At 37.7% G+C, this 12,230-nt stretch overlaps 3 protein-coding genes across 4 annotated transcripts in view; 1 reads left to right on the top strand and 2 right to left on the bottom strand.

Annotated features, from left to right (window-relative positions):
* Nucleotides 1-4,047, bottom strand: part of ppp1r42 (protein phosphatase 1, regulatory subunit 42) — an 8,709-nt gene extending 4,662 nt beyond the window's left edge. Inside the window, exons 1-4 of one of the 2 annotated variants that reach the window (XM_014002292.1) lie at nt 3,639-4,047; nt 993-1,192; nt 744-910; nt 523-661 (exon numbers count right to left, since the gene is read on the bottom strand). In XM_014002292.1, the coding sequence (XP_013857746.1) occupies nt 523-661; nt 744-910; nt 993-1,124 (438 nt within the window). In that variant the 5' untranslated portion in view covers nt 1,125-1,192; nt 3,639-4,047. Of the gene's footprint in view, nt 1-522; nt 662-743; nt 911-992; nt 1,193-2,057; nt 2,291-3,638 lie in introns of those variants that run through there. The other variant, XM_014002293.1, reaches the window with a different exon arrangement.
* Nucleotides 4,048-4,137: 90 nt separating this feature from the next.
* Nucleotides 4,138-10,345, bottom strand: cops5 (COP9 signalosome subunit 5). The gene is made up of 8 exons (XM_014002291.1): nt 10,073-10,345; nt 9,691-9,925; nt 8,090-8,218; nt 7,638-7,703; nt 7,302-7,387; nt 7,105-7,216; nt 6,265-6,413; nt 4,138-4,397 (listed from the first exon to the last, which is right to left on the bottom strand). Exons 1-8 carry the CDS (start codon nt 10,207-10,209, stop codon nt 4,307-4,309), a joined length of 1,005 nt encoding a protein of 334 aa, XP_013857745.1. The 5' UTR covers nt 10,210-10,345; the 3' UTR covers nt 4,138-4,306.
* A 638-nt stretch (nt 10,346-10,983) lies between these two features.
* Nucleotides 10,984-12,230, top strand: part of cspp1a (centrosome and spindle pole associated protein 1a) — a gene marked incomplete in the record, with an annotated part of 14,327 nt that continues 13,080 nt past the window's right edge. The window contains 2 exon segments of the mRNA XM_014002297.1: nt 10,984-11,195; nt 12,096-12,187. Coding sequence (XP_013857751.1) covers nt 11,123-11,195; nt 12,096-12,187 — 165 coding nt within the window.

Below are 12,230 nucleotides of genomic sequence, written 5' to 3' on the forward strand. Positions count from 1 at the left end.
GCATTTTCTCTGTTTAGTTGGATTAAAAATTTATTTGCATTTATTTCTTTATTTAATCTTTTTTTTACAGGGTATGTAGGGCAGCTGTGGTGCAGCCAACTTGGGATCAGAAAGTTGCAGTTTCGATCATCTATTCTCCCTACCTGCTCCCAGGGCAGCTTCAGTAGCTGCCTGCTGCTCCACTTGGCTGCATCTCACACATGTGATGAGTTCAACACAGAGCACCCTAGGCCTTAAAGCGGCAGCATCAAAAACAAATCAAACCTCTAACTTCTAAAAGTATTCTTCATATAAATAATGCGTTACAAAAGCTGCATTCAAAGCATCCTTGACACACTGCAGCTGCTAAATGTTACATTTCTTCAAGGAAATCTGAGAGGTGAAACAATTTCTACCTGCTTTCATCTTTTAGCAACAAAAAAGGTTTAATTAAAAACATCAAATAAAAAAATTAACTGTTTAAATGTGTGAAACATTATATATTTAGGGTGTAATGTCTGCGCTCAACRTTATAGGTCATACAGCGAGTGAGCGGAGAGTCCTGGGGTCAAAGTGCAACCTCTCCCCTGGTGCCAGCCGCTGCTTCTCCAGATGAAGCTCTCGGAGCTCGTGGAGCTCCTCTAAACCCTCCACCACAGTGATTCTGTTCCCACCTAAATACCTGCAGAGCAAAGAAATAAAAAACCATCAAACACACCGTTCAGAGTMATAAATAACACGAAACAAGACGGCTGTCGGCTCACAGTTTGGAGAGTTTCTGCAGACCGTGCAGATGATCTATCTGAGTGATGTTGTTGTTCTGAATGTACAGATGGGTCAGGTTGGAGGCAAAGCCAAGGTTGGGGATGTGAGKTATCTGGTTGTCGTACAGGTAGAGAACTGTAAGGTTCCTACACATGGAAAGATCTCCCTAAAAGTCAGGTTAAAATGAAGAAATTAGTGTTTATATTGAGAATCTACAAGAGTTAGGAGCAATGATGCCGACTACTCACAACGTCGTCAATATTCTGGCTGGAAAAGTGGAGGTGGGTGAGGGTCCTGAGGTAGTCTGGGAAAGAGAGGCCCCTTTTCTTTTGGAAGTGGTTTTTCGACCTGGCTACCAGGTCTACGGTCAGACGGACCATGATGGCTCGACACAGGTAAGATCTTTTTCAGGGTGACCCACTTACTCAGCTCACAGCAGAGACTTGTGCTGTTGGTTTGGGAGCAAAATGGATAAATATTAGTTGAAAAACAAACTCCTCTTGGTGATTATTTACTGCAGGGCTTTTCAACTCCCAATTGGTTCGTTCACCTCTGAAGCCCAGACCCCCAGTTTTCTACTTTAAGTTATTTTAGTTAAAGATAGACATGTTTGGTGTCTACAGAAACTTCAGAGTCTTGGCTAGAAACTGGTAAAAATAAAAAAAAAAAACATTTCTATGAACATCCAAGACAGTTAAGACGACAAGCAGTTGGAGATAAAATTATGAAAGCGACAATAAAATTGGTTTAAAAATTTGACAAGTCAGAGATGTCAAAATAATATTTGTGTTTTGATATTGTTTAATTATCACTCCTTTTATTATAGGGTTCTGTATGTTGTATGCATGATTAAATGCAGCAAAATAATTTTTTYCAAAGGTAACAGATCTTTGTAATACTTGGTTTAATTGCATAAAAAAGTCATAAAAAGTTATGACCGAGGGGATTTTTTTCCACGCTTGATCTCATGTTTATCATGTCGAGGTTMCAGAAGAGAAGAGACACTGATCGATCACATCCAGCTGAACTATAGACAGAAACAATCGGCTAATTGAACTCACAAACACCCCCTGGGCCTCTCATTTCTACAGGGAACAAGCAGGGGGGAGCACTTTATCACTGTCAAATAAAAATACGACACACATACCTGTCATAGCACAATACAGAAGACAGCACTTTTTTCAGAGAGCTAATTAAAATGCACTAGTTAGCATGTGTTCGTAATTGTAACATACTCGGTAAGTTTCCTAAAAATACATAAACAAATATCAATTCGGGCAGCAAAAGCTAAAAGAGTAACTTACTTCTCTTACCTGTTAGGATAMTATGAGAATTTCTAAAGAATTATCCAACTTAAGAACTTTCAAAGCGCTTAGTTAAGATGAGTAGTTTGGATGTTTGGAATAAAGAAAGTGGTTGCTGTGGAAACTACGGAGACTGCGCAGGAGTCACGCAAACAGGAAGTGAACAAAAACGTGTTATAATAAGGAATTATTTCAAATAAAATATTATTGTTCTTGATTTGAAAATTAATTAAGCAAAAAATATATATTAAAAAAATATAAATACTAAAGAAATTAATTCTGATCATTTTTTCACCCTTATCACTCAAAAGAAATGTAATCAATATTTATAAAATAATCAAAACATATCCTAGGACCTACAGGCTACATTTAAAACAATGATTTAAACCACTTTAAGACATACAGTGCAAAAATTCTTAAATCCAATAATAATGTTTTTATTTGGCTTCCAAGGACACAGATCTTTTGAAGTGGCCTTGTCCAGTTTTTCCTCAAGACTATCAAAAACCCCTTTAAAGTTTTCCTCTAGACTTTAGCTGCGTTTTTGCTCATCGCTTCCCCAGTTACCTGATCATGAAATAACAGGGTGCACTGTGTGTGCAGTGTGTGTGCCAAGTGGAGGACAAAATAAGTGTCAGAAGTGAAGACATCTTCAAAAGATTACAAGAAAGCCTCTCATTGGACTCAAAACCTTTGCAAAGTATTGTATATTATCATATACTACGTTCTTTTTGTAATTGAGATAATTGTTCCCCACATTACAGGAATTGTTTCAAAAGACCATACCAAGTCACAAACTTACCACTTCCACTGACCCCTAGATTGTGCCATGACGAGTTTCCTGAGGAGAAAGACTTGCCTCCACTTCTGCAAAAGCTAATAATTGAGAGGAAGTGTTGAGCCTACATATTTTGAAGCTACAGCTCTTATATGTGTTTAGGTCCAAGTACTTATGTGTCAATAACACACAGTCAATAATGAGACTGTTAAACTGCTCCATGCAATTTTGGAGGAGGTAGGGGCTTTAAAATCAAAATAGAAAATGTGGGTAATGCATTTTTGGTTGTCCACAATGTAACTTGATTTAAATTACAACTTAAGTCATGCAAACAAATCTCCAGCTGGGATAATCCCAATATTTACATATTTAACAAGTTCAATATATTTCAACAAATCTAAACTCAACACGAAAAACCAAACTTCAGTAAAACTATTTTCAGTGTGCATCTTTTCAAATATTTCYTCAGCACCGTGATGATCACATCAAGCCAAACACTTGGGCTTTTTTTTTCCTTTTTTAAATAGAATGTGCGAAAAACCTTTTACGTTTCTTCTTTCTACATCAATATATTGGAAAAACCCTCCGTTTGGAAGACGTTTAAAATAATAGCAAAAGAAAACCATTATAAAAAGTCGTGCCAAAGCTCATGTGTGTTGAGAAAAAGCAGGCATCTACGCAGTCCCGCCGGGATTCCCTCCCCTGCAGTACGTGACATAAAAATATACATTTAGCCATTACAATGCCATAAAAACAAGACGTGACACAAACCCAGTCCAAAACAGCTGTCAGTTAAAAAAAAAAACACACACACACAACACAGACTTGGTGAGTGTCCTCTGCGACGGAGAGCAGACACGTTGGGTGAATAGGCTCCTGTGTCCACAGCTTCTGTCTCTGCGCTGCATCACCGCCTCGCCACAACCTGCCCRGCCCAGCGTTACGCCAACGCATCTAAACCTGAGTCGAGCAGCGCGGGGAGCGACTCCGCAGAGACGTCCCACACACGGCAGCCGATCCCCTCCCGAGGCTGTGCAGAGGCTGGAGTTTGTTGTTCCATCATGTAACGCTGGGTCACGCCGCACATCAGGGACTGGGTTAGAAGTTAACTGGGCTGTTATTAAAAATGAGCTGCAGAGATTTACGTGAGGAAAGGTGTTTTAAATCAGTAGCCACATTAGAAACAGACATATAAGTTTAGGAGTGAGTATTTGAGAAATAACATCCATAGTAATCCATTTTTATTGTGTTTTATAACTCAATAAAAACCCATATACTGTCATTTTAAATATGCATGAAGTACTCAGACACTTTCAATTTTTACATTTTATTTTATGCATTCTCAGACACGTCTATGACAAAAAAAAAAGTAACTAATCACATCGAATTGAAAAGATGCAACATTTACCAGTAAACCATCCGTACGCATGCACAAGAAACCATTAGCAGGTAAAAACCCAGGCTGCCTCGTGGTTAGGCTTTAATTAGCGGATGTGTTGATTTGATTGAAGAGTTTGTCCTTAATGACTTGAGACATCAGACCATGAATTGCCTCTATGGTTGTCTTGCAGCTAAAACAAAGCAGGGAGAAAAATAAAAAGCCATTAGCATTTACTGCAGAAAAACAGGTGCAGCATAAAGAAATACATCTGGTGCTGGCAGCCGTACGCAAGCAATTAAATGTGAAGTTGTTGTTTTAGGGACACATTTGAGGCGTAAACATAAAATATAATAAATTAAATATTGCTTCAATGTTGATTAATTTGCATTTGTCCTAAAAAGCATCTGATAGAGTATACATGTTCACTGATGAAAACAACCTAAATGAGGTAAGGACTTATTTTAAAACTCAAATGACTTCTCAATAATAATAATTAACCGATTCTATTAAAAAAAATAAAGACACTTGATTCAAATAACTCATGTATCAAAAATATTAACCATCTATACTTAATACCCAACAAAATGCCTTGTTATTGATCAAACATTTGCAATAAAAAGCCATGTTTGCATGACTCAAAAATAACAGATATTTCATGTCATGTCACAATGTCGGCGGTGGCTGAGTGGGTCGGGGAGTCGTTCCTCTAACGTGAGAGAAAGCTGCTATTCTGTCACGTTGACGTGTCCCTGGGCAAGGCACCGAACCYGTGCTGCCTCTGATGTGTCCCATCAGTGTATGGATGTGATTTAAAGCACTGATTAGTCTCCATGGTGATTAACTTGCATTAGTTTTGTAGTGAGATCTAGTAGTGTGCTGTGTGTGTGTGTGTGTGGGGTGGGGGGGTGTTTTTGGTGACATTTGGGGGCAATTTTAAGACAAAATGCCTACATTTGGGGACAACTGGTGCATTTGGGGACCTAAGTCAAGTCCCTGTTTGGTTTAAATGCCATTGGTGGGTTGGGGGTTTGGTTTAGGACCAAGGTGTGAATTGAGTTTAGGTTAGTTTTGGGGTCAGGTAGGTACCTGTGAGGTTAGCTTTAGGGTTTGTGGTCAGGGTTAGGCTGTAGAAATGTAATGAAAGTCAATGGAATGTCCCCAAATGGATAGCTGAGCAAATGTGTGTGTGTGTGTGTGTGTGTAAATGAGAACACAGATTGTAGTGTAAAGCACTTGGTTGGATAGAAAGCTGCCATGTAAATACAGTCTATTTACCATTTACAAAAAACACTAAAAAAGATAATATAGAGAAAGAAACCAGCTCCCATATTTTTTTCCTGTCGATGGTTAATCACTGAAGTGATTGGAAACAGACTGACAATACAGACGTCCAAGGAAGGACGTACGACTGCGTATTTACACGTCAATTTATACGTCATCATATTTAAAAACCTGATCATAGGATGTAAATTCATATTTTTGTAAATTCATAGTCTGTAAATTCCTATCCTGTACATTCATAACCTGTATATACTTATACTTAAAAGCTATAACATATTAAAACAAATTACAGTGCATTTGTAATATAATATACTGCACATATTTATATTTCTTGCCAAGCACTTCTGGATGGATGCAAACTGCATTTCATTGCCTTGTACTTGCAACATGTGCAGTGACAATAAAGTTGAATTCTATTCTATTTTGTTGAGTAAAGTAAGGACATAAATGTGCTTTATTTACACTAAMTGCACACCTGCATTTTAAAACGGCATAATCTGAAATATATGGAAAACTACTGGAATTAACTCTTCCAAACCACACCATTTAAAAACATTTTAAATGTTTTAATTCATACTTTACAATCAGTACATTTAATATTTTATTAATTACAGTATTATGTGAATAAAAAATAAGCTTACTAAATTAAATGTAATAAATCACTATTTCAGAAGGCTTACTGCAAATAAGAGTGGCTTATATAATACACAGATAACTGTTTGATTCTAACCCTCCATCCTAAGTGTTTTTCTTTGCCTATAAATATAAATATCTACCTGTCTCGTGTGGCTTTGGCCAGTTTGTCCTCAGACTTCCTGTCGTGTGTGTCCAAGCCGAGCATGAAGCTGCCTCTGCCGAGCTGCGCCTCGGACTGCTCCAGCTTCTCCGACAGGTCGAACACCTGGCCTGTRGTGTAGTCTGAGTTCTGACCATCCAACACAGACAAAAACAATTCATGAACTATTTACTAATGAAAGTTAGACAACTGCAGAGATTTTTTTTGTGTTGTGTTGTTCCCCCACAAAGAACAGCAACAAATCTAACACACCGTGGGGACACTTTGAGAGCTGTAGTGAATGACTGAAAGTCAGTGAAACGTTTGCTTAAGGTTAGGTTGTGTTTATAAAGGAAAAGGTAATTAAGACACAATGACACGGGGGGGCACTGACAGGGGTGACAGTGTAACAACTGACAAAGCCCGTCACCCCGGGAGCAGCTCATTCTTGACATTTAGTCAATTCATCTTYATCCAGAATGCCAAAGAGCTTACTGTTTGTAAAAGCCTGATGTCTATTCAAACTGTTTAAGGAGCAACTGTGACCACGATGAAAATTCATACAAGGAGCCCTCAAACTATAAGACGAACTGCGGGAGAAAGACGAGGGCTCGGATCGCCGGACCCTCGGCCAGCTTTCCTGCTCCTCTTTGTTAAAAAGTTCACATAAAGCTTATTACTAAAACCAATAAACAAGAAGGCTTAGCTAATACGTGGCAATAAATCACAACATCACAAGCTGGTGACCACATGTCTAAATGACTTATAGAGTTATAATTAACCATAAATCAAAATGCCAAACAATTAGCGCACATTTTGATTTCTGTGGTTGTTTACATACCGTCAGGAGGCTGGAGGAACTTAAGGTATTAACCCAGTATTTATTCCAGAGGAGCTCCAGGAGCTTTCTATCAAGGGAAGACTTAAAGTAAGTTACCTCCAAGGCGTAATACCTACAAATCAAAGAGAAAACGTGAGCCACCACAGACACATCAAATAGTTACTGTGTACTTTAATATAACATGTGAAGCTACTCACTGTTTACAGTGCACACCAAAATCTTCTATTTTGTTCAGAGGGATTGTCTGGTATTCTGACGGCCCCTCATCTGGAGGTTTGTAACCCTGAAAATGCAGGAAAAAATAAATAAACAGCTTTTTTTAATAATAAAATATATTAAGACAGTGTGGTATTTACATAAAATGCTTAATATCATGACAAAAATACAAGAGTGAAACCGAAATTTAAACTCATTTAATTAATTCATAAAGCAGCCAATTTAAAAAAAAACTGATATTTTTGCTGGTTTTGATTTTTAAAGAACTTAAAAATCAGAAAAAAAAATCTGTGGTATCGATCAAGTTTTTCCGTTACCTTGGGGTAAGTTCTAAAGGCACCGAGGTTGACTTTCCCCGCAGAAATAGTCCGAGTGGGGTCGATCTGTGGAAAGCGTGATACAGTAGAACAGGAAAACAAAGTCAGAGGTCGCACAATCCTCCAGGGACCACTCAAATCTGGCCACCAGGAGCCTTGTGCCGGCGCTGTCAGTGTGTCTAACACACACACTTAATTACGCGACGCCCCTGGCATCCAAGTGCCGCTGTACCAAATGAAGTGTAAATATGTTTGCAACAGCAAAATAATAATCTGTACAACACAAAAAGATACAACTAATACATCAATTACCTTCTCGGTTACACCTACATTTTTGTTTATTTTCATAAGGAAGGAAAAGGATTACTCATATTCTGATTAGTCTTTTTACAGAACTGGAAATCACAGCAAACAAAACTTAGAAAATAGAGAATGTGCAGTTCCCGTCTCACCACAACGGCAACAAAGGGTTCCTGAAACTGCTGGTTGAGCATCTGAGTGCTGACATCGATGCCTGAGAGCCAGCAGCCGTAGCCGGGGTGACTGTGGTACCAGCCAATGGCGTTCTCCAGCCGGCCGACCTAAAGCCAGGAAAAAAAAAAAATTAAACAAACRTTTTTCAGAAATATGAACCTGGAAAAACATTGATGTTAAAATTACTGCTGTCAGTACAGAAACATGAGTCAAAACGGCAAACAGCTTCTCCATTTGAGCTGGGATGTTTCTGAATTTTCTGTTTAATAAGACAAGATTTTCTGAACCAAATCAACCTGGTAGTTATATTGAGAGGAAGGAAAATACAATTTTTTATCTTTATTTTTTTTATTCATGCAAAAAAAAGAAGTAAAACAGAAAATGGAGAAACAATAATACTTCCTACCAGAAAATATTAATGTTAGCAAATTTGAGTAAAAATAATTTGAGTAGTTTATTACTCCAGCACTTTTATTTATCTTAGAAAGAACAAAACAAAACAAATTAAAACAACCTGCATTAGTATTTCTCATTAGTCACTATTCTGCTAATTTAAAAATATCAATAAGCAGCATTTGCTCAAAATAATCTATTTGTATAAATCTTTGTGTGCGCAAAACTCAATGAATAAAACTAAAAAAATAGTTAAAGGTTCACACTCCTGTGTTTGTCGCTGGTTCTGAGAGAGCGCGGGTGAACAACTTATAGATTCCTAAAAATCTGCATCAAGTCATGTTTAACACAAAGAGTGGCAAATAAGGCTAAAAATATTTTGTTTTTGTTGGGAAACGTAATTAAAAATTGCAAGCAGTTTTTTTTTCCTGCAACACTCATCCATCTATTTTCATTATTTGCTTCTCCTTTTCTGCTCACCGGCAGCTGGTGTCTATTCACAGTAGTCACTGTGTAAGAAACAGACTACACCTAGGACGTGTCTCCAGTCCATCACAGGGACATATAAGGGACAAATGAGACAGACAACCAGTCACAATTACAGTTTAGAGTYACCAATGAGCCTAACGTGAATGTTTCTGCAGTGGGATGAAACCAGTCGCTGTGCTTTTCTTGTGATACACCTCCACCCATTGAGTTTAGTCTTTATTTTGCCATTATATATGCTTTTATTTTTGTTTAAGTGCAACTGGTTATAACTCAATTCAAAAAAATCCTATATTAGATCATTTTAATTCTAGTGCAGATTAAAGGCCCTGTCACACTAGACAACTTATGCCAACTTATGAAACATTTTTATGTCTAAATTGCTAATAAAAGTTGTATATTTGATCAGTTTGTTAGAATTACAGTACATGCATGCCTAAAAGAAGTYTCCARTWRWTTTTTTCAATTCCATCTTCTACRTAAWGTCTTTAAATTCTTCACAAGTTGGCATAAGTTGTCTAAAACGTCATAGTACGACAGGGCCTTAAGAGAACAGCTTCTCATTAAGTGCTGCACCACTTTTCATCCTGCTGTCCTAAAACTGAGACGCTTCAGGGATCATTTTGACCCAAGGCCAACAGGAASGTTAATATAAACCTGTGAGTATTTCTAGTTCGTTCTGTGCGAGTCGAGCTCTCACCTGTTTGGCATTTTCAATATAAGCAGCCATGTATTCATAAGCTGCAGCCTGGGCATTGACTCTGGTCTCTGTCCCCTCCACGGGCAGAGCAAAGCTGTCCATAATGATCATGGTCTCGCCATCCACCTTCCCCAGCATGAGTCCCATCACCTCCAGGTTTCCACCTGACCTGGCGTGCATCACCATCTTCAACAGGGCCAGAGCTGAGATTTTGCAGTATTTGAAGTAGTGGTGACTGAAAAGGATAAAGAACCACACGTGATTGAGTCAATCCACATGTAAACAAATACAGCTTTAAAATAAACAATAATCGATACAAGATAAAAGTAGCTAAACAAATATATGGTCTTGTAAAATAAGTACATTTCTCGTTTAGACTTACTCTTTCGTCCATGGCTTGGCGGCGAGGATTTCTTGTTGTTGTTTTTTGTCATATTTGTAAATTTCGTCGATGCTCTGAACTTCCTGCATCCTGTTGGAGAGCTCCCACGTTTTCTGCGCCGTGCTGCTGCCAGCCATGATGAACTATCCGAACCGCAAAGACAAAAGAGTCGCTAAGAGCCCGAATTTCGCCCTGAAACGACGAAGAAAGGAGATATTTCAGTGAAGAAGAACGAGGCCCGTCGTCCACCACCTCAGGAAGCCATGACAGTGGRTGATACCAATACCGGAACATTGAGGGGAACCGTGTGTATTAATACGTCTTAAAATGTGCTATTTAAGCTGAAACATGGTACGTCTTCCTTCAGTAATTTTATGTTTTAAATATAAATATGCAAATTTAATACAACTATACGTGTTTTTTCATCATTTATCAATTTCCAAATAAACAGAATCACCCCTTTAAAGTGGTATCATCCAGATAAGGCTCACTGTTGTGGACGCACTGCCCTCTAGCGGCAGTTTATTTTTATTCAGGCTCGTCAGACTTTTGTTTTAGGGCCTTATAGATAGCTTAATTATGAATTAACTGGAACAGGTGTTTGACAGAGGTATTGAATCCGGTTATATGCTAAAATGGCTTGCCATAGCGGTATAAATGTAATGAAAAGGCCCTTTTAAGCCAGGCTCAACACAATCGAGTCTAGTTTGTGTTTGTAATTGTCACTGTCAAAACGTGAACTTTTAAGTTTTCACAGGTTGACACGAGACAGAAAACTAATTCTTCAATATTATCTTTTTAGGTTTAATTGTGACACGTTTGTTTACATTTTAGCAGCGTTAGCAGCGTTGGCTAGCCTCCCGGGASGAGCTTTGTGTTATGGTTGCCCCTGGCAACGACGCCATCCACACCGCGCTTCGGAAAAGAGCTCTCTTCAACTGCGGATACAATTTATACAAATGCTGTGTTTCCCTTTATATTTACGATTATAGTCGAGTTCTGAACCCAGCGTCGCTCGTGTTTGCATCATATTAAAATGCTGTTAAAGGTATGGGAAGTTTTTCGAGGAAAAGCTCAGAAACTTTACATTTGCCAACTTTGAAGTGCGACACAACAAGGCAGGGTGAGTAAAGGCAATGATGCTACGGAAACACCTCAAGCTATGAATAAATCAGTCATTTTTGTGTTAATGCTTTTTTTAATTGAAAGATGTAAATAATTATCCAAAGTGCAGACAGTTTGAGCAGCACACAGCCGTTTCAGACAAAAACTATTGCGGCTGGTTGCATTTTTATGGTATTTGTGCCACAACAGAAGAGAAACAGCCTTTATTGTCCCGCATGTGGAAATTCAGGTGTAATAGCAACAGATCCATAATCCACAAAAACAGTATGTGACATTATCAGCTGTTGCTATTTTTAATTCTATTATTATTATTGCTACAGTTGATAATGTCACATTGCTGTGTGACATTATCAACTGTAGCAATAATAATAATAGAATTAAAAATAGCAACAATAAAAAATAAACATACAATAAAATAAAAATAAGAATAAGAATTACTGTACCGGACTATCAAGATGAAATTAGATAAAAATGAGAATAAAAGCAAGATAAAGCGCAGAAAAACACAAAATTACAAGAAAAAAAAACCAATCCTGACAGACTCATGATCCGAGAGGCTGTGCAGTCGAACTCAGTTAGTGTTCCAGTACAAGAAAAAAGAGGTACAATTGTCACAGGTTATTATTTATGTAAAGATTGAGAGCTAGAGTTGTTTGACACACACACAAATTATATATATATATATATGAAAGTTGGTGTCATTTAAATTTTCAGAGTCAATAGCATGTTTAGTCTTAAAGAGATAAAAGCAGTGGTTATAGACAAAGATATTACACTGGTTTAAAATGATTTGTTAAAAGCTTTTTCTAGTCTAGGTCATGAGTTTATGCAATCTTAATTTTGAGAATCAAAACCTGAACTATTTATCCAAACCAATGAAATATGCTGTATTTTTCAGGTTTGTGTTTTCAGCTGGGAAGTGACTATGAAAAAAAGAAGCGCAAACTTCTGCAGGAGCTGCAGCTGGACTACAAACAATATGTCAACAAGGTCATTTACTTACAAATTAAATAAATGATTCACTGTTTTAAGA

Source organism: Austrofundulus limnaeus, unplaced genomic scaffold (assembly GCF_001266775.1).
Source record: "Austrofundulus limnaeus strain Quisiro unplaced genomic scaffold, Austrofundulus_limnaeus-1.0 Scaffold12, whole genome shotgun sequence".
NCBI classification, from domain to species: domain Eukaryota; kingdom Metazoa; phylum Chordata; class Actinopteri; order Cyprinodontiformes; family Rivulidae; genus Austrofundulus; species Austrofundulus limnaeus.